Raw genomic sequence first — 22,175 nt, forward strand, 5'->3', positions numbered from 1 at the left:
CTCATGCGGTCACAGTGAACTTATTTAGTTCTGGTGGCACCACAGTACCACCAGTAGTAAGTGGTCTTAATACTAAGTACTGTCTACCACAGTCTGTGCTTACTTACTTTTACCAGCATGATCTTGTGACCGTTTGGAGTAAATGATCCGCTCTGTTTTTCTGCAGCAACAGAAGAGTCTGGAGGGCTACGTGGGATTTGCAAATCTCCCAAACCAAGTGTACAGAAAGTCCGTGAAGAGAGGTTTTGAGTTCACGCTCATGGTTGTTGGTAAGTCTCGTCTCCTCTAGTGTGTGTGTGTGTGTGTGTGTGTGTGTCCGTAGAACCTTTCCTCCTCTCTCTCTCTTGCGCCGCGTTTTTATCCAGAGGTACCTGAGCAGGAAGTCGCTCCGAATGCCTGCATGATGTCACATCCTGTCCCCTGGGTTTCATGGAGTTTCCCCCCCCCCCCCCCCCCTTCTGCTTTGCATTCTCAGGAAAAGAGGCTGTTATGTGTGCAGCATATAATTTAGAATAGCAGCAGAAGTCAAGTGCTTTTCCCTTGTATATATTTTTTGGGGGGGTTGTCGTGTTATGGAGTTTATGAGATATGGAATTTCTAGACCTATAATTCAGAGAGAGACAGTCGTGTATGAAGAGCATTTACGTTGCAGACAGGCTACTTGTTTTTAGTGCTTCCTTTTATTAGATATTACAGCATTAAAACAGGACATTTGACACATGCATGGGGTGGAAACCCGGCCGTCCGCACCCTCAGGAAAGTATGAACGCAACAGGAATTAATTAGTCTTTTTATTATGGGCGTGTGCCACTTACACAACTGGTGCACGCCCAGTGACCACCCATCACATGGCAAACTACAAGGTAAAGGGTCTGACTGCTGAGAGTTTTGTCACATGGGACTCGTGAAAGTGGGCCACAGCCGTTTGCTGGTGAAAAGTCAATATTCGGCAGTGATTTGCACGTTTGGCGGGAGCTGACCTTGATGTTCCTCTGTGTAGCCGGAGCTTGTGGTGTTTTGGTTCTGGGTGACAGAGAGTTAAATGAGTCTCTGTTGTCTCCTCTTTTTTTTTGGCGGGGGGAATGCCGTCGCATAAACAAGAAGAAGAAGGAGACGAAATCTGAGGAAATTTGACGGCTTCGCCAACAGATATATGTGCAGCACTTTCTTTTCTTTTTTGTCGTGCTCTGGACTTGTTAAACTTTTACTGTCTTCTGCCCCCCCTCCCTCCTTTTTTTTTTTTTACGGGAAAGTCCCGTTCATAAACACAGAGCGGTGGAGAGAAGACGACTGCTTTCAAGGGATCATGTCGAGCGTACAGAATTTCCCTTTCTCAGACCGAACGCAGCACTTTTCATTTTACCTGATCATTAATTGGCCCTATCGAATGAATTAACCTCACTCTCGCTTGTATCCTGCTTCCCCCCCCCCCCCCCCTTCACCAGCCTCTCGTATGCAGTGGGAAGTGCCATTTGAATAAACCCCCACAGTTTACACAGCTGCTGGAAATTTCCTTTAAAGGAAGTAGTGCTGGCTGCTGAGCGGGCCTCGGCTCAGCGAGCGCGGCCTTCCTCTGGCGCTGCAGTCCGGGATGCCTGGCTGTAACGACAGCGACTGCGCTTGTCTTTATTCATCCCCCATGCGAGATATGCTGGTGTGGCGGATTCTAATGAAGCCGTGTTAACGGCAAGGAAAACCTTCATCCACGTCATCGTTACACGCTGCAAAAGAAAGCAGTATATTAAAAGATCAGTTAGTTAAACTTAAATACTTTAGCTATTTTAACTTCCCTTTGTTGTGGCCTTATGCTATCTGTGTAAAATGTATATACATTCATATTCTCATCAAAATAAATGTCCAAAAAGCTAATGTAACAAACCACAGTCTCTTCACGGTGAGTGTAAACATCCAGGCTGTGAAGGCGGACTAGTCCGCGCGATGACCGTTTTTGTAGTCTTTAATACATTTTTGATATCGTAGAACAAAAAAAATCTCTCTCTGTGTTAAAATAGCTTGTTAACCGCAAACCTCATTTTAAGGCGTCTAACAAAAAAACCCCATAAAAATAAAAGAATAAAATAAAAAAAGCACCGCTTCCTCTGCTGCTGCTGCAAGTGAGGCGTGGCACCGCTCATTATGCTTTTATTACAGAATTATGATTTTTGGAAGCACATTTTTCTATTATGTCCATGTGTGGAAATCACTTTTGAAGATCCCGTTAAATGCCAGAAAAAAAAAAGCACTAAAGTAAAGTAGACCCTCCCTCTCTCCCCCCCCAAAATATTTTTGAATTATTGGTCCAAGCTGGAACAGCCCTTCTAAAAATTTTCAGTTTGGACAATTAAACTAGTCCTACAGTTTGAGTAAATTATATTTTAATACGCTACAATGTTTAATCTCTCTAAATTTAAACGTCATTTGCTCCCATGAATCTCATGCAGACAACTGGCTTTTTCTTATGACGTTTTACAGTTCACTCACTGAATCTTATAAACCGCCGTTAAATTGTGGTTGAAGGGGTGAAACTTCATCTCTCGGTTTTAGTCCGACTCAGAGCCGCAGCGGTGGCGAATATTTTTCAGTCGGTCGAAGCCAATTACGATCGGATCTCATTTCTGTGTAATGCTTCGGGGGTTTTTGTGACGGATTCATGACCCCCCCCCCCCCCCCACCATCAAAACAAGCAGCCGCAGCTCTGACCAACCACGATCGGCATCTCCGCTAAACCCGCCGCAACTCTTGACTTTGATGAGTCTCTCTTTTTGTAACCGGAGCTCCTCCTCTTCCCTCTCCGCACGCCCAGGGCCCGAGACTTGAACCCCAGACCTCGAACCGCGTCTCCTCGGCCACGCTGTTCTTTGTCTCGGCTCTCGGCTTCTCTAAATTCAAGCTGACATTTTTATCACATTTATTTCACCCGGCAGCTCTGCACAAAAAAAAACGCAGTCTCTCCCCTCCCCCGGTACTCATTGCCGTAACCCCTTTCTCCATTCCCTTTCTGTCCTCCAAAGGAATGTTTACGGCGATTCCCGCGTGTTTCATCGCTCGGGACCAGCTGAAACAGTTCTGTTTGCAAGATAAATGTGTCTCTGCCCTCTTAGGAAAATATTTATCACTCTTGAGAGCGTGTCTCGTGAAGGATCCTTTTGTTCCGACTCCTTCCTTCATCTCGCCGTCCTCCTCCCTGCTCATGAAGCGCTGACTTGTTGCCCGCGTTGTTCTCCCCCGGCCGCTCTCTAAAGGTCAGGAAGCAGCTCTTTTGGCTGCGGCGCGTACGGCCGCCTCTTCTTTTGCACACTGAAGCTTTTGTTCGGCGGCTCCTCGTTACCCTCCGCTCACCCCAATCTGCACAGCCACGCTGCCGATGGGATTGGATTACAAACGGTCCCTCCGGGCTCCTGCAGACATTTTGTGATTTTTTTAATTTTTTTTTACAACGGCTCCTAAAGTGTTCGGAACATTTCTCACTTTTCAGAGATTTGAGTTTTGACTTTGCTCGTTTTAGTCTTCAACCCCCAGATATATTTGATTTACAGTCATGGGAAACAGGAAGAAGCAGCAAAATAATCACATTAGAGATGCTGGAGCCAGCAAATGACAGATTAACTTCTTGATTGATTATCAAAAATTAGTCCAGATTTATGTCTTTTGTTGATTTTGATTATTCAAGTCTTTGCTCCTCCGAGTTAGCATGCCTGGCTAACTGTCGTACTACCTATTAGTAGCTGTGTATGATTACTTAACTTCACTCTCTGAGTGCAGGGCTGGTTATCTTCTGAAACACTGATGCCATACAATACACGTTTAATACCAATACTAAAGGAATACTGTTTTTGATATTGTATTGTACTGAGAGATTTAAACATTAAAATAAGCAACTAGCATTATGAATCTGGGCAGGCGTTTGCGCTAGATGTTGTATTTTGTTGTTTAAAGAGTTGTTGGTTGTCTCAATGGATGCTGCTGTAAAGCTGTGTTAAGATAAATCTTTAAAATGGACCTTTTTTTTGGGTAAAATGTTATTGTAGTTTATACGCAGATGATCGGTCACTTATGTTAAAGCTGCATCTCTAATGATCAAAGTCTATATTAGTTAAAAAGACGTCGGTTGTCCGGTTTGCTTTTTGTGCCGAGGACTTCTTTGAGCAGAATCTGTGCTTTTTTTGATTTCTGCTTCTCCTTCCTTTTTGTTTCGAGCGAACACTCATGATGACTGTGGGGGTTTTGGAATCGTCCTTCCCCTTCTCCTCCCTTCCCACGATTCTCTGATTAGATTCCTGAAATGCAGACAGGAAAAGAATTTGGGGAGGACAGAACTTCCACCCGGTCTGTCTCTTCCTTCGTCTCGTGTTAACGATTGCCTGTTTTTTTTTTTTTTTTTAAAAAAGAAAAAAGAGGGGGTTAAAAGGAGCCATTTCCTGTCCTGAATCTGAAACATGTAAAGAATGTTTAACTGTGAACGACTGCATGAGAAACGGAGTTGATACACATCTGGAGATTGTGTCATGTTGTGCCTCGGTCTGGCATGAAGAAGGGGATTTAAAAAACCAGTCTGGTGTGAAATGCATCTGTGGAGTTCACTCCCACTCACTCACTCACTCACTCACTCTGTGTTTGTCTTTGTCTTTCAGGGGAATCTGGGCTGGGGAAGTCGACGCTGATCAACTCACTCTTTCTGACAGACCTGTACTCCACTGAATACCCGGGTCCTTCCAATAGAATTAAAAAGACTGTACAGGTAATCTTCAGCCCACGCCTTTTCTTCTCTGTGAGTTTTAACACGTTACGCTTCTGGGGAAACTCGACCCCATAAAGGACCGAATGTTTGTCTGTTAATTGAAACACGATTACCTTCACCCCTGACGCCAACTCCACCTCCGTCAGCGTCTCTCGACACTGAATAGTTTCTGAATGAGATCCCGTTGCGCGAGGCGACGTTTCAGCCGTCGCCGCCCAACGCGAAACGGGTTTATCTGCTTCAACGGGCACAGAGTTTTGTCTGAGTGCGAGGATGTGTTGGAGTGTCAAATTAGGAAATGTGATGGGATCGTTAAATAGTTTACCCTTTTGACTGATCTGAAGCGGTATAGGAAGCTGCTGTGTGTGTGTATTCAGTCGGGGTGAGGGAGTTGCCGTCCACGTGTCGTATGTAAACAGCTTAATGGAAAGACTATAGACTGTAGCTTAGCTGGCCCGGTGGCTGTCCTTGATTGGACTCCCGCCGTCTCTGTAAACACAATATATTTACTCCTCTCTGCTCCTCACGGCTCGAGAGTAAACACTGACGCTTCACGTCGAAGGCCACGCGTTTCATCGTGAGCTGTAGCTTCAGCCTGCAGCTGTTCTACACATTTAAATGTCACCACGGTGCTAAATACGTAAGGAGGTTGTCAGAAATAAACATCTTTATTACGTAGATGAAGAGAAGTGCATGGACACAGTCCTTGAAACGCAAGAGACGACCTTCATTTTTGAAGATTCATTCTGGACGAAGTTGAGCCTTTTTGTCTCTTGATAGGTTTTGACCCATAAAAGAGTCGCCTCAAGCTGGATCGCTTTGGTCCACCAGACCCTGATAGTGAGTTCTAGACCGGGTTGTGGACTGGGTAGTGGTAGCATTCTGTTTCTGGACAATCGGATGAATAGACGTGCAATATTAACTCTCTTTTAGCTCCGTTTTGGGCTCCACCAGCTGACTCTTTAGCTGCTAAAATGCTCCACTGTTTTCGTTTCATGTTGCACACGATCATTTGATTCATTGCTCACATAAAAAAAAAAAAAAAAAAACCTCATTTCTCAATATTCATAATAACAGTTGTGAGGTTGTTTTTTGCTGACGTTGCCCAATCCGCTGTAGAGCGCGGCGTCCACTAATCACAGGGTTGACGGTTTGATCCCCGGCGGCTCATTTTGAAGTTGTCCTTGGCCAGAGATTGGGGTGAGTGTGGGAATTATAAAGTGCTCTCTCTCTCTCTCTCTCTCTCTCTCTCTCTCTCTCTCTCTCTCTCTCTCTCTCTCTCTCTCTCTCTCTCTCCGTTGAGGTAGAAAATGGCCGTGTAAGTGCAGTCCATTAACTAATCAAGCGTGATTTGAAGCAGTTTAAGAGTGTTCAACATTAAGCAACGAGTGTTTGATGTTATGGAGGAATGCTTGAGCTTTGGGACCATATTTCAGGAGTTTTTAGTGAAGCTGTAAAGAGCAATTTAACAGCCATGTTGTAGCTTGAACACGCCTTGAATACCTTGTTGTTGCCATTCGTAATTAAAGGCAGTATCTCCTTGGGAAGTCTTGATACCCAATTTGGGTATAAAAAAAACTAAAAATATATCCCATGTACTTCAACATGCACTCCTTTTACTAACTGGTTTTACAAATTTAGTAATAATTCCTGATGATCCGCCTCAAAAAAACTACATCTTACAAAATTACATTTGAACGCATCATGATAATGTTATATATTACCTTCACCCAAAACTCATGTTTACTGAATAGAGCTCGAACGCATCATAATGTATCTTCAACGCAACCTCCGCTTTGTACGTTTAGCCGTTAGCCTCCTTTATTTAGCCCACCGGTTCCCAAACTTCTTCACGTCAAGGACCCCTTGAAACCCCCTCAAGGGCCCCTAAAAGTCCCCAGACCCCACTTTGGGCTCCACTGATTTAGCCAAGCAGGACTGCGCTAACGTCAATGTAGCTTTATCTGGGACATGTGCTATTGTCTAGGTCCTGATCCTCCAGCCTCTGTGGTGCTGTAAAATAAAAAAACGAGTACCGTCACATTTTCATCATTTTGCTCTGGACTTGGTACCGAAGCATCGGTCCTCGTGACTCTACAGGTATTGTTGTGACATTCCAGACTTTGAAGCTGCAGACCAGGAGTGACGCGGTTTAGGTCCCGAATCCTCAATCGCAGCCGCATAGCTTCACTTGAGCTTCCCCTTTTTTTGAAGAGTGAAAGTTGATACTGTTGGTGTGAAGGGGCTCCAGCAGGTCTCTCTCTCTCTCTCTCTCTCTCTCTCTCTCTCTCTCTCTCTCTCTCTCTCTCTCTCCGATCCTCTACCTGGGTTGGGGGGGGGGCATTAGGAGTGTAGAGTTTGGTAGATCAGCTGCAGGGTGAGGATCTTTCCCCTTCACCTGTTCCTTGTGATCTACTGCTTTGCTCTAAATCTCCTAATCCCCGGCAGAACACCGAGGGGCTCCGTCTGCTCTCGCCCCGCCGCTGCTTCCAATTTGTTTACCGGCCCGTTACACCTCCTCCGTTACACCTCCTCCGTTCTCCTTAACCGTTTAAATGAGATTTAGTCGCTGTGTGTGTGTGTGTGTGTGTGTGTGTGTGTGTGTGTGTGTGTGTGTGTGTGTGTGTGTGTGTGTGTGTGTGTGTGTGTGTGTGTGTGTGTGTGTGTGTGTGTGTGTGTGTGTGTGTGTGTGCGCTCCTGTTGGCTTCCCAAACTGAATGCTTTGGGATTCGTCAAGGTTTCCAGTCCCTCAGGAAGTCAGCTGAAATGTATGTATGCTTGTTGTTTATACTCGCAAGGACCAAGACGATAAATATGTAGAATAGCTCTCTCTCTCTCTGTCTCTCTGTCTCTCTCTCTGTCTCTCTGTCTCTATCTCTCTCTGTCTCTATCTCTCTCTGTCTCTCTCTCTCTCTCTGTCTCTCTCTCTCTCTCTGTCTCTCTCTCTCTCTGTCTCTATCTCTCTATCTCTCTCTGTCTCTATCTCTCTCTGTCTCTCTCTCTATCTCTCTCTCTGTCTCTCTGTCTCTCTCTCTCTCTCTGTCTCTCTGTCTCTGTCTCTCTCTGTCTCTCTCTCTATCTCTCTCTCTGTCTCTATCTCTATCTCTCTCTCTCTCTCTCTGTCTCTATCTCTCTCTCTGTGTCTCTATCTCTCTCTATCTCTATCTCTCTCGCTCTCGCTCTCTCTCTCTCTCTCTCTCCCCCACAACCAACCACAAAACTAATTACATTTCAAATAACTGTGGCCGCTTTCTTTTCATAGTCCTGCCAACAGAATGCTATGAAGCCCACAGGGAGCGATATGTGTGTACATGTAATGGACTCCAATGGTTGGAGTGAGCGTTGAGTGTTGCAGGTGACGGACCCGGACACATTAATCCGTTGTTCCCGGTTAATGAGGCTCAATGAGGCTGGAGAGCAAACCGGGACAGCGGCTTTGGCGATTAGCCAGCAAACTGCATTATGGACTGAGCTCAGGCTTGTCCTGCCGACGCACAGACACGCCTCGTGTTTTTGTTTTTTTAATTAACAGAGAATTGCTTCTTCCTCGGGGGGGAATTTTAGAGGTTACAATAACAAGATAATCAAATGAAGTCAATGTTTTTATGTATATATAAAGGACTCTTTAGCGGGCGGAGATCTTCAACCTCTTATCTGGGATCGGGTCTCGGGGGCAACAGCTCCAGCAGGTGGACCCCTAAACTTCCCTTTCCCGGTGTCACATCAGCCAGCTCTGACTGGGGGGATCCCGAGGCGCTCCCAGGACCAGTTTGGAGATATAGTCCCTCCACCTGGTCCCGGGCCTCCCTCGTGGGTCTCCTCCCAGCCGGTCGTGCCTGGAACACCCCCCTAGGGAGGCGCCCAGGCAGCATCCTCACCAGATGCCCGAAAACCACCTCGAGTCCCTCACGGACGACCAAACTTCTCACCCTATCTCTGAGGGAGACGCCCGCCACCCTCCTGAGGAAACCCATTTGGGCCGCTTGTACCCGCGACCTAATTCTTTGGGTCGTGACCCAGTTCACACGACCGTAGGTGAGGGTAGGAACCAAGACCGCCCGATCTATTCTTGAGTTTGGGCTGCAGTTGAAGTGTAGAAATGCACCCAGACCTGTGTGTGTGTGTGTGTGTGTGTGTGTGTGTGTGTGTGTGTGTGTGTGTGTGTGTGTGTGTGTGTGTGTGTGTGTGTGTGTGTGTGTGTGTGTGTGTGTGTGTGTGTGTGTTTTCCCCCTCTACTGTCACAGTAAATAAGCCTGCAGTCCTGTGATGCAGTCGAACCCTGCAGTGACAGTATGCATGTCTTCTCATTGATGTGATGTGTTGTTGTTGTTGTTCCAGTTCCACCTTTTTACCCATGAGCTCACTGTCTGAGGGCAGCCTGTCTGGTGAACAGCCATGACTCACCCTGTTATGGTCGTAGAGCAGAGACACTGCAGGACTCTTCAGTGTTCACTCAGCAGCCCTTCACTTGTTGTACAGCACCACAGTTATTAAAGTATTTGCAAATTGTTCTTGACAGAATCTTCTTTTCGCAATGAGCCTCGTAGACCCAGAACGATCCAGTGACTTGTAAACAAAAGACTGTATATTTCACATTGAAGGGCATTCAGAAGTTAAATTGTCGGTTGAGTAGCGTCCGTCTGGTCGGCCTCCCAGTAGCAGCTCAAGAGGTCAGAGGTCAGTTTAGAGACGGCCGGACCGTGACAGATTCTAGTGCGTGACGGATGCCGGTGAGTGGTGTGTGTGTGTGTGTGTGTGTGTGGGGGGGGGGGGGGGGGGGGGGTCACGGGGTCACGGGGGTTAAGGGCCTGCTGTAAAAGCTGTGCCGGGATGCCGCAACAGTCTGGTGTGATGGATTTGAGAAGGAAAAGCGTGGGAACAGGACGGTCCAAACCTGCAGCCGAGCGGTTCTAAACGGGCGGTTGTTGAAAGGAAGAACCGGAGCAGTTGTGCCGTTTTTTTTTTTTTTTTTTTTTTTTCTTCTTCTTGCTCTTTTGACTTCCCTCGTTGTGAGAACCCCGGCCTCGCTGTGTAACCCACATGCGGCGCGGCGACGGCCCCCAGTCATGGAGCGCACCGCCGGCATTCTGCGGCGCTACTAAAGTAGAAGGTAGCGGCTCCGTTTTTAAAAAAACCCAAATGTGGCAAGTGTTCCACAACACCACCACGCCATCGCTTTACAGGCCCTCGTAATTTATGTTCCCGAGTTGGACCGAAATCAAAGGCGGCGCTTCGGTGACGTCTCTTGACACCCGAGTGTTTCTCATCAGTTCTGATGCGGTTCCGCCGATCACGAGTTCTGCCTTGACTGAACCCAGCCCTCCTGACGTTGCTCAGAGAGGCAGCTTCCCTCCGTCCTGTGCTCCTCTACAGACCCGTGTGCTGCTTAGCGGATGCAGAATAGCTGAGGCCCACTGAGGCTAATGGTTCTGCAGAGCTGTGTTAGTTCTGGAACGTGGAGATAAACGCACAAATGTGAATTGACTTTATTGTAAAATACGTTACATGATTAAGTATCGTTAACGGGTAACTTGAAGGTGCTCGACTGTGTGGTTTGCACTTGTTTACGACACAGAATCATACAGATCTTGACTGGTTTGTGTCGACGTATGTGGTCTCTGCAGGTGGAGCAGTCTAAGGTTCTGGTGAAGGAAGGAGGGGTGCAGCTCCTGCTCACCATCGTCGACACCCCCGGCTTCGGCGACGCGGTCGACAACAGTAACTGGTGAGCTCAGTCGTCTTGTCGCGGGTTTAAGTTTTAAGTCGCCGCATCGCCGTACCCGACACTGACTGATGTGTGGTCCTCAGCTGGCAGCCGGTCATCGACTACATCGACAGTAAGTTCGAGGATTACCTCAACGCAGAGTCCCGGGTCAACAGGCGGCTGATGCCGGACAGCCGAGTGCAGTGCTGCCTGTATTTCATCGCTCCGTCTGGACACGGGTAGGTGGTGCAGGGGACCTGAAGAGTCCTTCATCCGTTCCTTTAACTGTGTGTGTGTGTGTGTGTGTGTGTGTGTGTGTGTGTGTGTGTGTGCGCGTGTGTGTGATGTTAAACCGTCTCTTTTCTTTGCTCAGACTGAAGCCCCTCGATATTGAGTTCATGAAACGGTTACATGAAAAGGTGAACATCATTCCCCTCATCGCCAAAGCCGACACAATGACCCCGGAGGAGTGTCAACAGTTCAAGAAACAGGTGGGTGTGTGTGTGTGTGTGTGTGTGTGTGTGTGTGTGTGTGTGTGTGTGTGTTCTGACTGAACGTTCATGTTTCCGTTCGTCTAGCATCTTTCAGGACTTGTTCAAATGTTATTGTTTGATTGTAGTGCCAGGTTTGCTGTCACTCTAGACATTTTGTGGTTCTGATCCCCGAACAACTCCTGTTTATTTATATATGTTTATTTATATATGTTTATTTAGTTAAACATCACAAGCCCCGTAAACAGCATACAGGAAGTACACGTCACACTTTACCACCAATGTTGAAGACTCGCATGTTGTATTTCAGTGTACAACACACTGTGTTACTGCACAGACACTGTGTGTGTGTGTGTGTGTGTGTGTGTGTGTGTGTGCGTGTGCGTGCGTGCGTGCCTGCCTGCGTGTGTACTGACTAGCCTCTGGTGTGACTATCGATGTTTCTGGACCCGTTTGTCTTTGTCCCACATACAGCTTGATCACCATCACTGTTTTTCCATTTCACCCCCCCCCTTCCCCCCCCCCCCACCCCCCCCCCCCCCCCCCCCCCCCTCCTCTCCTCTGCTGCTGTCTGCAGATCATGAAAGAAATCCAGGAGCACAAAATCAAAATCTACGAGTTCCCAGAGACGGACGATGAGGAGGAGATGAAGATGATCCGGAAAATCAAGGTCTGTCCTCCCAAACAACCCCTCCATGAAACTTTAGATGAAACCGTGTTGTGTGTGTGTGTGTGTGTGTGTGTGTGTGGGGGTGTGGTCAACGCAGCGTGTTTTCATCTGCGTCTCACACACTTTTGTGCGCGGCCCACGCTGTATTTTTAGCCGTTGTGCGCGAACTATGCAACAGTTGTCTCCTCCTTCCTCTCCCGCAGGATCGTTTACCCTTGGCTGTAGTCGGCAGTAACACCATCATCGAGGTCAACGGGAAGCGAGTGCGCGGCAGGCAGTACCCCTGGGGCGTGGCTGAAGGTGAGAGGTCGAGGGTCATCTGATCCCAGCCTGCAAATTGATCAACTAAGTGGATTCTCACACACACACACACACACACACACACACACACACACACACACGCGAAAACACACCCAATTTTTCCACTGTTGTATTGGATTATTGAGCAGCATCATGAGTAGATGGATTGCAGAGCAGTTACATAATCCATGAGCTCCTTTTTTGCTCTCATTGCAGTGTTCAGCACACACACAACACACACACACACACACACACACACACACACACACACAGACACAGGAGTGCTGGACCAAATCATTTTGTTTTGCACCAACAATATAAATAAATATCATTTTTTTGCCTATTAAGCATTTGTTTAAGCTTACATATGAATAAAAAATGGACAAAAGAACGGTGATAAAATTAATTAAAATTCTTTAAAAAATAGCAATATATTAAATAATGTCAATTATTATTTCATAGTAGTTAATTGCAGAGAATTGTTCATATTTAAAGGAGAAAATGTACATTTATTTCATGTACACTCATAGATAAAATTAACTAAATTGTCTGCATACCTTCCTGTATTTTCAAAAGAAGAAAACTATTTTTACAATTTCATTTTCTGACTGACCAGGAGCCACAACAGTGGATTTATTCACCACTTCCTTGCGTTCAAACAAAACCGTATCACTTGCTGAATCTTCATCTCTGCGTTACATGAAAAAAAATCAAACACACAGAGACGTTTCTCTTCGGCACAGGATGCGAGCGCTCCGTTTGACCCCGACACAGGATGTAGCCGTCACACACTGCGGTGAGACGCATGAAGCGACGAGTCCACGGCGAGAACGCCGCGCAGCCGTTTACTGTAGCTGCAGTGAAGTCTGAAGAACTGAGCACAGTGCAGCCTGGTGGATGACTCGTAGGAGTGCTACTATGAAACTGGTTTGCCGCCAGCGGTGCGATCCGTGGGGAGTGAGTTTTGGAATACCAAAAATGTTTTAGAGAGAGAGAGAGAGAGAGAGAGAGAGAGAGAGAGAGAGAGAGAGAGAGAGAGAGAGAGAGAAGGGAAAGAGGGCAAGGACCCTGAGAAGCTATGCAAGTCACTCCACCGCAGCGGTCCAGAGAATCCCCAGAGGACTGTGGTGAGTGTTACTGTAGGAAGGAACGCCAGCGGCAGCACGGGACGCCGCCTGCTGATGCTTTCTGGTACTACGGCCATCTATGTTGTGTCTGTGAAAAGCCCGATCAGGTCTAGAGACTAATTAGCTGTGGAAACCAAAAAAAAAAAAAAGGGCAGTAAAAGGATATCAAATAGATTAATTTCTAAACACATGTTAGAACTGGTTTTGCGTCTCATTTGAAAGGATTTCAATAAGGTTTTCCTGTTTTTACGCTTTTTTTTCCCGTGTAATTAGCAGCTGTTACCAACGGACTCTTTTGATTTTTAAGGGGTTTTACCCCAAAATATCTGGCTCGTATTATCATCCGACTGCCCTGACCCGTTTGGACCTTCTTTTTTTTTTTTTGTTCTAATCTTAGCTCCGTCTGTCTCTTCTTACAGTGGAAAACGGAGAGCACTGTGATTTCACGATCCTCCGGAACATGCTCATCAGGTGAGCAGAAGCCTCTTCAGCACAGGACGGTCGAGGCGGAGAACCGGACGCCTGATTGACTCGCTTGCTGTAAACGTGTTTTTTTTGCTCATTCGCTTCCCTCGCGTGTGTTTTTGTGTTCCAGGACCCACATGCAGGACCTGAAGGACGTGACGAACAACGTCCACTATGAGAACTACCGCAGCAGGAAACTCGCCGCCGTCACCTACAACGGAGTGGACAACAACAAGAACAAGGGACAGCTCACCAAGTAAGTCCGTCCCGCAACAGTGAGCGCACGGCTGCGGCTTTTTTTTTTGGGCGGGGGGGGGGGTTTACCTGAGGAGCACGTCGTCATCGGGATGCTCCTGAGTGGCTCCTGAGTGGATGCTCCTGAGTGGCTCCTGAGTGGCTGCTCCTGAGTGGCTCCTGAGTGGCTGCTCCTGAGCGGCTCCTGGGCGGCTCCTGGGCGGCTCCTGAGCGGCTCCTGAGCGGCTCATTCACCACGTAAAACGTGGAGGAAACTACAGCTCTGACCTCCCCCAGATTAAAGCTGGCAAGCTGTCACTGAAGCAGGCAAAACCTTGCAGGCACTAACCCCCCCCACACACACACACACACACACACACACACACACACACACTCTAACCGGCCACCAGTGGCCGTTGTGTTTTTGATTGGACCGTACTAACCGAGTCTGACTCCTAATCCTCCGGCTGCAGCTGTCGGTGGTCAGCAGCACACTCACACAGGGCTAATGCATGGTTCACGGCAGCATGCTAAGTGTCTGTGCATCTGTTTGTTTTTAGAGCTGAGACGACTGACGGCATGTAAGTGTTACCTTGACTTCTTCAACATCTCTGCAGAGAATGCATCCTCACTTTTATCTCTTAACCGATTTTCCTTTTCTTTTTCTTTTTTTCCTGCAACGCTTTGAAACGCTTCCATCTATACTTGAACGAAACGTAACGAAACGTAACGTTCTGATGTATCCGGTCGTTGTCCTCTGGCTTCGTCTTCTCTCTTTGCAGTTTCACCGCTTCATTTCTCACTAAACCAATGTTGAATAACTTAACGCTACACAACCACCGGCTAACTGATCTTCCGGTAGTTGTGGTCAAAGGTAGGACATGCTCAAAAGAGAAGCCCACAGAAGTTTGTTTTAAAGGGGCGTGGCCAAAGGAAGTACGCTTTACGTTAATGCGTTAGTTTATGCGGCTGCATGGAAATGGGAATATTACCGGAATTTTCATTTCATCAGCCGTGTAAACAGTTTTTTTCCGGAATAAGGGCAAAAGCAAGCCGGGCCTTTCCTCCTTCCCTGGTCCTTCCTCTTCTCCTTCTCGTCGCTCTGCTGGTCAGAAAGGCCTTAATAAGTGGGGATGGGGGTGGGGGGTGGGGGGGGGGGTCCCGCTGTGTGACCCGTCCACCTGCCTCTGTGTGCCGTCCGTATGACGGCTGGCTTGTGTCTCCAGGAGCCCTCTGGCCCAGATGGAGGAGGAGCGACGGGACCACGTGTCCAAGATGAAGAAGATGGAACAAGAGATGGAACAAGTGTTTGAGATGAAGGTGAAGGAGAAGCTGCAGAAGCTCAGAGACTCTGAGGCTGAGGTAGACCGATCATTCTCTTTATTAGTGCTTTTCTTCTTCTTCTTCTTTTATTTCTTGATGCTTGGTTAACCTCTTGACCGTGTCCCTGCAGCTCCAGAGGCGTCACGAGCAAATGAAGAAGAACCTGGAGGCCCAGCACAGGGAGCTGGAGGAGAAGCGTCGGCAGCACGAGGAGGAGAAGGGCAGCTGGGAGGCCCAGCAGAGGATTCTGGAGCAGCACAAACTAGACGCCTCCAGGTAAACACGCGATGATCGGTGACATTAGAAAAGGGTAACAGTCGTACTGTGAGTGTGAACGCGCCCAAAGAAACGATAAGTAACACAAGTGAAACTTCTGTTTCTGGACATGTTTAGTGCGGTAGGCAGGATGTCCACCGGCAAATATATATATATATTTTTAATTTTCTTTATTTTATTCTTTACTTTATTTTGATCCCAAGTGAAATAATTTCCTCCATCACAGTTTTGCGAAATAGATAATAAATTAAATAGAAAAATAAATAATAAAATGTAAATAATGAAGAAAACATATTTATCATTTAGAACACATGGATAGAAGTAAATAATAATAATTTAAAATATTTTTAAAAAAAACACACAAAGAATTCAATCAATTTGAGTATATTTTTATTTTATTGTATTGTATCAGAGTTCATCCGTTTCAGGGAAGTCTGGACAGGATTTAGAATTCAGCGTGAACAGAACAGCAGCAGCTCTATAGAGCTGTGATTCTCCTGCAAAGTGTCCCCGAAATACACAGAAAAATACAGAAATACACAGAAACACACAGAAATACGTCGTCCCCTCGTATAATTCACTGAAACTGACTGCCGTTGCTGTTGTCGGGTGTTTTTAAAGGAGCATCTGAGGGATGAAATCATGACTATGCAGCAAAAGGCTCTACATGACACTGCAGCAGATCAGAGTCCCAACAAATAACCAGGATGTAACTCCTCCCAAAGCCTCTTTTCTGTTCTAAAAGAGGCTTTGGGAGGATTTAGAAGACGCCGTTATCGGGGACTTGTTTGTCCAGTGAGTCAGTGATTGAGTCACATTTGGGAAGCGGTAAACGCTCATTACTGCCTGACGGTGTTTTGTGGATGAAGCTTTCAGATTGCTGCTGTAGGCCGCCGGGCGGTGCTTGACTGCTCTTCTGTCCTCTTGTGTTCACAGGACCTTGGAAAAGAACAAGAAGAAGAAGATATTTTAATACGTCTGGAGGACCTTCCTGACTCTACAGTGTATCATTTGATTTTGCCAACCTGCCGGCCTCGACCATCGGGAGCACCTGTCGATCGACCACATCCGCCGTTTGACCATATTACTGTGTAATACTCGCGTGAACGCCAGGGGGCGGTGTTGTTCGGACTCCTGAGTTTTCGACGATCGCTCTCTGCTCGATCCTCGTGTTCCTCCTTAAAGAACTGTTATAATCCTGTTTTTTGGGGGTCACTGCTCACAAAAAACAGTGTGTGTGTGTGTGTGTGTGTGTGTGTGTGTGTGTGTGTGTGTATATATGTATATATATATATATATATATATATATATATATATATTCACACAGAAAACACAACCGGTGTTCTTACTTAATGACAAACGAGACGACGGCTTCCTCTCCTCCTTTTCTTTCTTCTACTTTGGGAATGTTTGATGCTGCTCTGCTCCGCATCCTTTTTAATGCCAAAAAAAACAAAAACCGAAGAGGTCGGCCTTTCACTTCCTGCACATTTGGCGGACGGCGTCAGGCTGAGGCTCACCTCAGGCACTGTTGTTGTTGTTGTTGTTGTTTTTTTATATATACGTGTTTGTATCTCTCGGTTCACATATTTAGGTATCGCATTTAATTTCCTCCCGAGTGGTTTGCTCTTCCATCTCCTGTAATGTAAATTGTATAACCAAGAACGCCAGTGTTCTTACTTTTTTTTTTTGTTGTTGTTGTTGCTCATTTTGTTATTGTTTTTTTTCATTTTGTATCCGCCTGGTATAGAAATTATGTTCATTTTGTTTTCCAAACATGTACTCCTGACTTCGCTCTCGCCGAGTGTGACCACGTCTAGAAACTGCTCTCGAAGTGCTTTTTAACGTGACTTTATTTGAACTTCTTGCGCAGATTCTATTTTTTAACAAACAAAAAAATTATTTTCCGACAGAATCAAATCTTTCCAGCGGGTCGGGGCCGTGGACAGCTTGTGTACTGCATATGTATTTTTTTTGTAATGTCATTGTTTTTATTGTAAAAAAAAAAAAAAGTCGCATAATAAAATTGTGATCGGGGAAAAATAACAGAAGAATTTGACTGAAAATGTATCTACGGTACAGGTTCTATAACGCCCCCCCCCCCCCCCCCCCCTGGTTCAGCCCATAGTGAGGTCCACCTCTGAAGTCAGCCGCTCCAGTTCATCCCAAAGGTGTTAGATGTGGTTGAGGTCAGGACAGGTAGACGTTGCTCCTCTATATCTTCACATAGCAGTTTGCTGCTCTATGCAACGCTCTGAATGTTGACTTTAGCATCTTTTTAAAATGAAGTCCAGCAGCAGTGTTCTGACCCAATTCATTCATTAAAAAAAACAGCCCGAATCAGAACCTTGCCAGACACCTACGTAAAACCGTAAACTATCACATGAAGAGTGCAGTTGGAAAAGCGAATACGCTCTGGTCAGTGATGATGATGACGTCAAGGAAAGTTGGTCCTTCATTTCCCCCGGCAATGATTGAAAACAACTCCTGTCAATCATATACTTATATAAATATAATATTATGTCAAACTCTGCCAAACGCATCCCAACACCGTCCAGCAGGTGGCGGCAGGAGACCGTGCTGACCGGCCCGGGACTTTCCGAGCCTTCTTGATCAGCTTTATCAGTGTGACCTTTAACCACGACTCAGCTGTTTTTCCCTCTCTTGACGTACTCAAAACCCTCTGTTGCGCTCGGTGAAGGATTCACCCTCGGCTTGTGTTGTCATAGCCTCTCACCTACTGATGCCATTCTGCCGAAGCGAGTCAGATTAGGCTTTATCAGGAACACGGTGCACCTCGGTCTGAGAGACAGTAAGGGGGGGGGGGGGGGGCTGCCAGCCAACTTGGCACTGATGACGCGGAAGATTTTAGTGCAAAGTAAGCTTGTTTTATCTGGATATTTTAATGGATTGTTGAGGGTAGGCCTATTCCAGTGTTCTGGAGGACTCAAGAGATATTGAGGTGGACCTTGTGGGGGGGGGGGGGGGGGGGGGTCACAGGGGTTCCTGGATCCTTGGAAGGGGTCTTCTTGAGTCCTTCCTGATGTCCCTAAAGGGGGTCAAACGTGGTCTGAAGGGGATTTTAAGTACACTTTTTTTTTTTTTTTTTTTTTTTTTAAGGGGTCTATAAGATGCTCCTGGGATTCTTTGGAGTACTCAAGGTGCATTTTAAAAGGAAAACGTCCCTCTCTTCATGTGGACGCTCACTCGGTGATTGTAAATGTTGTCACCTTGATCAATAAATCCCTCAGTGCGAGGTCTAAACCCCCCCCCCCCCCCAGTATGTAAAAAATCCCCTGCTTAAAACCTGGAACTGTGTTGCTAAGAAGCAGCTCGGGTCCAGGTCTACTTCCTGTCCACGGTTTTTACTTCCGCAAACAGGAGATGGGCTTGAGAGCCCGTTTTAGTGAGAGTCGATACATGGATCAGTTGAACGGTGCAGTCGTCAATCAATCCGCATCACGTCCGTATGAAATGGTTTTATTCTGAAATGACAATCGGTGTCGCCTTCAGCCCTTGATGTCAGCCTCCGGCTTATTCAAACAGAAGCTGGACCCGTTGGACTCCCAGCTGTTGTGTGGAGACACACACACACACACACACACACACACACACACACACACACACACACGGTGCTGTACTGCAGCATCACGCCACGACCTTCCATGTCCCGGCGTCAGCCCCCCTCGTCTCCCTGATTGGCCGGCCGTCCCCTCGGGTCACCCAGGTGAAGACGCTCTCAGCCAGTGACAGAGGTGCTCACTAAAACCTCGTGGGTCAGCCGACACGACACGACGCGACACGACAAGGGCTGGTCACTTATCTAATTCTGCTTAAAGGGACCCCCCCCCCCCCCCCCCCCCCCAGAAAAAGACAGGGCCCAGCTGTGATTGCGTTACGGTGATCCTGTATGCTCCGTACCTCCCCGTGTGTTCATTGTTGACTTGCGTACCTCCACAATCGCTGCCAAATTCTCCCCCCTTTTCATCCGGGGGGGGGGGGATCAGAGGTGCCCCCCCCCCCCCCCCCCGTGTTTGGTTAATCGCTGTTCTGACATTGACCTGGTTCACTGCAGTGTTTCTGGGTTAGCTGCAGCTCTGAGCAGAATAAGACTGAGGCCGACACCAACACCCACCCTCTGTCTGAATACGTCTTCTAATCCACTCCAGAGACAGCATCGTGTTCAGGCAGTAAGGCAACTTTATACACTTGTAATGATGCAATAGTTTTGACCATTTTCATGTTGCAATACAATGACCGTTCTTGGAACGTTAAATCTCTTCTTTTAAAACGCATTAGTCCTGCTGCGTTCATGGATGTTACATCACTGTATAATGCGGTCCGTTCAGCTTTCCGGTTCTTTCTTTCTTCTGTTTCGTTGTAGCTGTGCTTTAAATCTTCTGCTTTATCCGTGTTGCATAAGAGCCGGAGATCAAGCAGAGGTTTGCGTCATTCAGTGTTTTTATGCAACGGGGCTGAAACTATCGCTGCGACGTGAACCGGAGGATCCTGGCAAACGACGGCGCCGCGCTTTCTGTCAGCGATCACATGTCTACACGGTCACTGTTTGCACATTACGCCCATTCGAAAAAGTAAACGGAGCCATGTGACAGAATTTGCATTTGTTTGATATCATTTTCTTACATAACGTGTCTGTGGAGATAACGATCCTTCATTCTCTCACTGTGGAAAAACTAGTTATCAAATTTAAGCGACCGGTCGTCCTCATTTTGGTTTGGACTTCTTGAAAACTCTCAAGAACCCATGTGAGTGTATCAAGAACCTCAGAGCCCTGAGGACACGACCCCAGCACCATACCACTTAGAACCCCAGGAGGCCCCTCAAGGATCCCTGTAGGAGCCCCAAAGAACCTTTGTGACACCTGCAACCCCTTTAAATTACTCTTAAGAACCTCTTATGTCTCTGTGAGCAACCTAAGGACCTCCCAGTTACTTTGGAACCCCTCAAGAGCTCTCGGGAAAACACTAAATATCCTCTAGAGTTGAGCCTCCATTTTTTTTAGATCTACCTTGAACTCCATCAAGGAATCCATGGAACCCTTTCAGAACATCTGGAATCCTCTCTAGGGCCATTGAATACTCTCAAGAACCTGTAGAACACCCCTCGAAAACCTCTGGAGCTCCTTCAGGTAATCCCCCTGTTACCCTTTTTGATATTCACAAGACCCCTGGAGCCACCTCAGGAATAACTCCTAGAACTCCTTTTTCAATTCCCTCCCAAAAACCGCTCTCACATCGATTGATCCCGTCGAGATCCCAAAGAACCATTAAAGAACTCTAGGGGGCTCCATCAAGAATCCCCGTGATCTCAGGGACCCCCTTGAACCTGTTCAGGAACTTGTGGAACTCTTTCAATCTTCTTTCTGGGCTTTAAGGACCCCTGAAACCCTCTGAAGAACCATTTGAACCCAACCCGTGAACCCTGCGGCGGTCTCTAAATCCCTCTTCAGAAAATAAATAATCTTTCCGTCTGTGAATGACGAGTTGTTCCCCCCCTTTGCAGAAGAGTAAAAGTATAAGATCAATGGATAATCGCATCATCTGTTTATAAGGAATGGAAGAAAAGCCATGCCATTTATCGGACAGTATAATTCTATGCTAATTCAATCAGGCAGGATCAGAGCAGAAGGAGCCACAGCGATAATTACATCCTTTCATTAATGGAGGCCACTGAAGGCTTTGACCACACGCTGCATAACAGGCCGACCGGCTGTGGCTGCAATATTTAAAAAAAAGCACATCTGACATTCTTTATAGAAATACTAGTGAAAGAACTGAAGTTTGTATTTGTAAAGCCTTGTTTTCCGGGTTAGAGTGCTTTTTGTTGCTCCATCAGAAGAACCAGGAATCAATATTGAAGGATGAATTATTGACCAAAGGTCCATGATATGAATTTACATTTATGTATAACAAACTGCTCTTCCCCAGCGACAGAGCATATTTGGTTGTCATGCCTGGAGCCACGCCTCCTGCTGGAAGAGTAAACCATATGACGGTAGAGGGAGAGTGTTTGATTTCAAAATAAAAGCTGGATTTCATGACATTTAAAAAAAAAAGAAAGACATTTGTTTATCTGTGAGCACGAACGAGCTTTAGGCATCAGAATAACAAACTTTTACAAATTTACATTTTATTGGGAGATAAACACAATATGTACATTAAAGAATATTGATATTATGAAAATAGAGTAATTAATAAATAAATATGGTAATTAATCTAAATGTAACCGAAAATAATACGTATGTAAATAAAGATTTTTTTAATTTATTTATCCAAGAATAAGACTAAATGTATATAAATACATGAGTAACTGTATGTGGAAATAAATAAATACATAGTGTGGAGAAAAAAAAAATGTCAATGTAGAAATTAATTTGGAAATGTGGAATTAAATAAATAAACGGTCAAAAGGCCTAAATATAATATCACAAAAATACACAGTATAGTGTCCTTTATTAATTCCCAGCATATTAGCTTTTTTATTGGAATTTTTATAGGGAATTAGTTTTGAATTATTATGTAGATTTAATTTGATAAATTCATTTTTAATTATGTCCTGTGTCCTTCTTTGACTCCCATCATTTATGTAAAGACCAAAGTTATATTGAATTCAATGCAACAACTCATTACGTGCGTGCGTGCGTGCGTGCGTGCGTGCGTGCGTGTGTGTGTGTGTGTATTAGTGTGCACCTATATGTATTTATTCATTTCTGATTCTCGCGCCTCACGCTCTCGCTGAGGCTACTTTTACTTTGAAGACTAACACCAACGCTCCCCGGTATGAGCCCGTCTGCCGCTGCGCGACTTGACGCACTGTCGGGAGCGTT

The 22,175-nt window shown here is 46.2% G+C and overlaps 1 protein-coding gene across 3 annotated transcripts; it reads left to right on the top strand.

The window, feature by feature from the left end:
- Positions 1 to 176: 176 nt before the first annotated feature.
- septin7a (septin 7a) lies at positions 177 to 17,354 on the top strand. Of its 3 annotated transcripts, XM_068704587.1 has the most exons (13): positions 177 to 269; positions 4,632 to 4,738; positions 10,363 to 10,463; positions 10,547 to 10,681; positions 10,816 to 10,933; positions 11,511 to 11,603; positions 11,807 to 11,903; positions 13,450 to 13,501; positions 13,626 to 13,751; positions 14,290 to 14,310; positions 14,956 to 15,091; positions 15,183 to 15,328; positions 16,265 to 17,354. In XM_068704587.1, the coding sequence occupies exons 1-13, from the start codon at positions 260 to 262 to the stop codon at positions 16,299 to 16,301; spliced, it is 1,179 nt and encodes a 392-aa protein (XP_068560688.1). In that variant the 5' UTR covers positions 177 to 259; the 3' UTR covers positions 16,302 to 17,354. The 3 variants fall into 3 exon arrangements, with proteins under 3 accessions (XP_068560688.1, XP_068560689.1, XP_068560690.1); XM_068704588.1 differs by lacking the exon at positions 14,290 to 14,310; XM_068704589.1 differs by lacking the exon at positions 16,265 to 17,354 and having other exon boundaries at positions 15,183 to 15,332.
- The last annotated feature ends 4,821 nt before the right edge of the window (positions 17,355 to 22,175 follow it).

Source organism: Cebidichthys violaceus, unplaced genomic scaffold (genome assembly GCF_023349555.1).
Source record: "Cebidichthys violaceus isolate CVI_PGR_0920_01 unplaced genomic scaffold, fCebVio1.0.p SCAF_96, whole genome shotgun sequence".
NCBI classification, from domain to species: Eukaryota; Metazoa; Chordata; class Actinopteri; order Perciformes; family Stichaeidae; genus Cebidichthys; species Cebidichthys violaceus.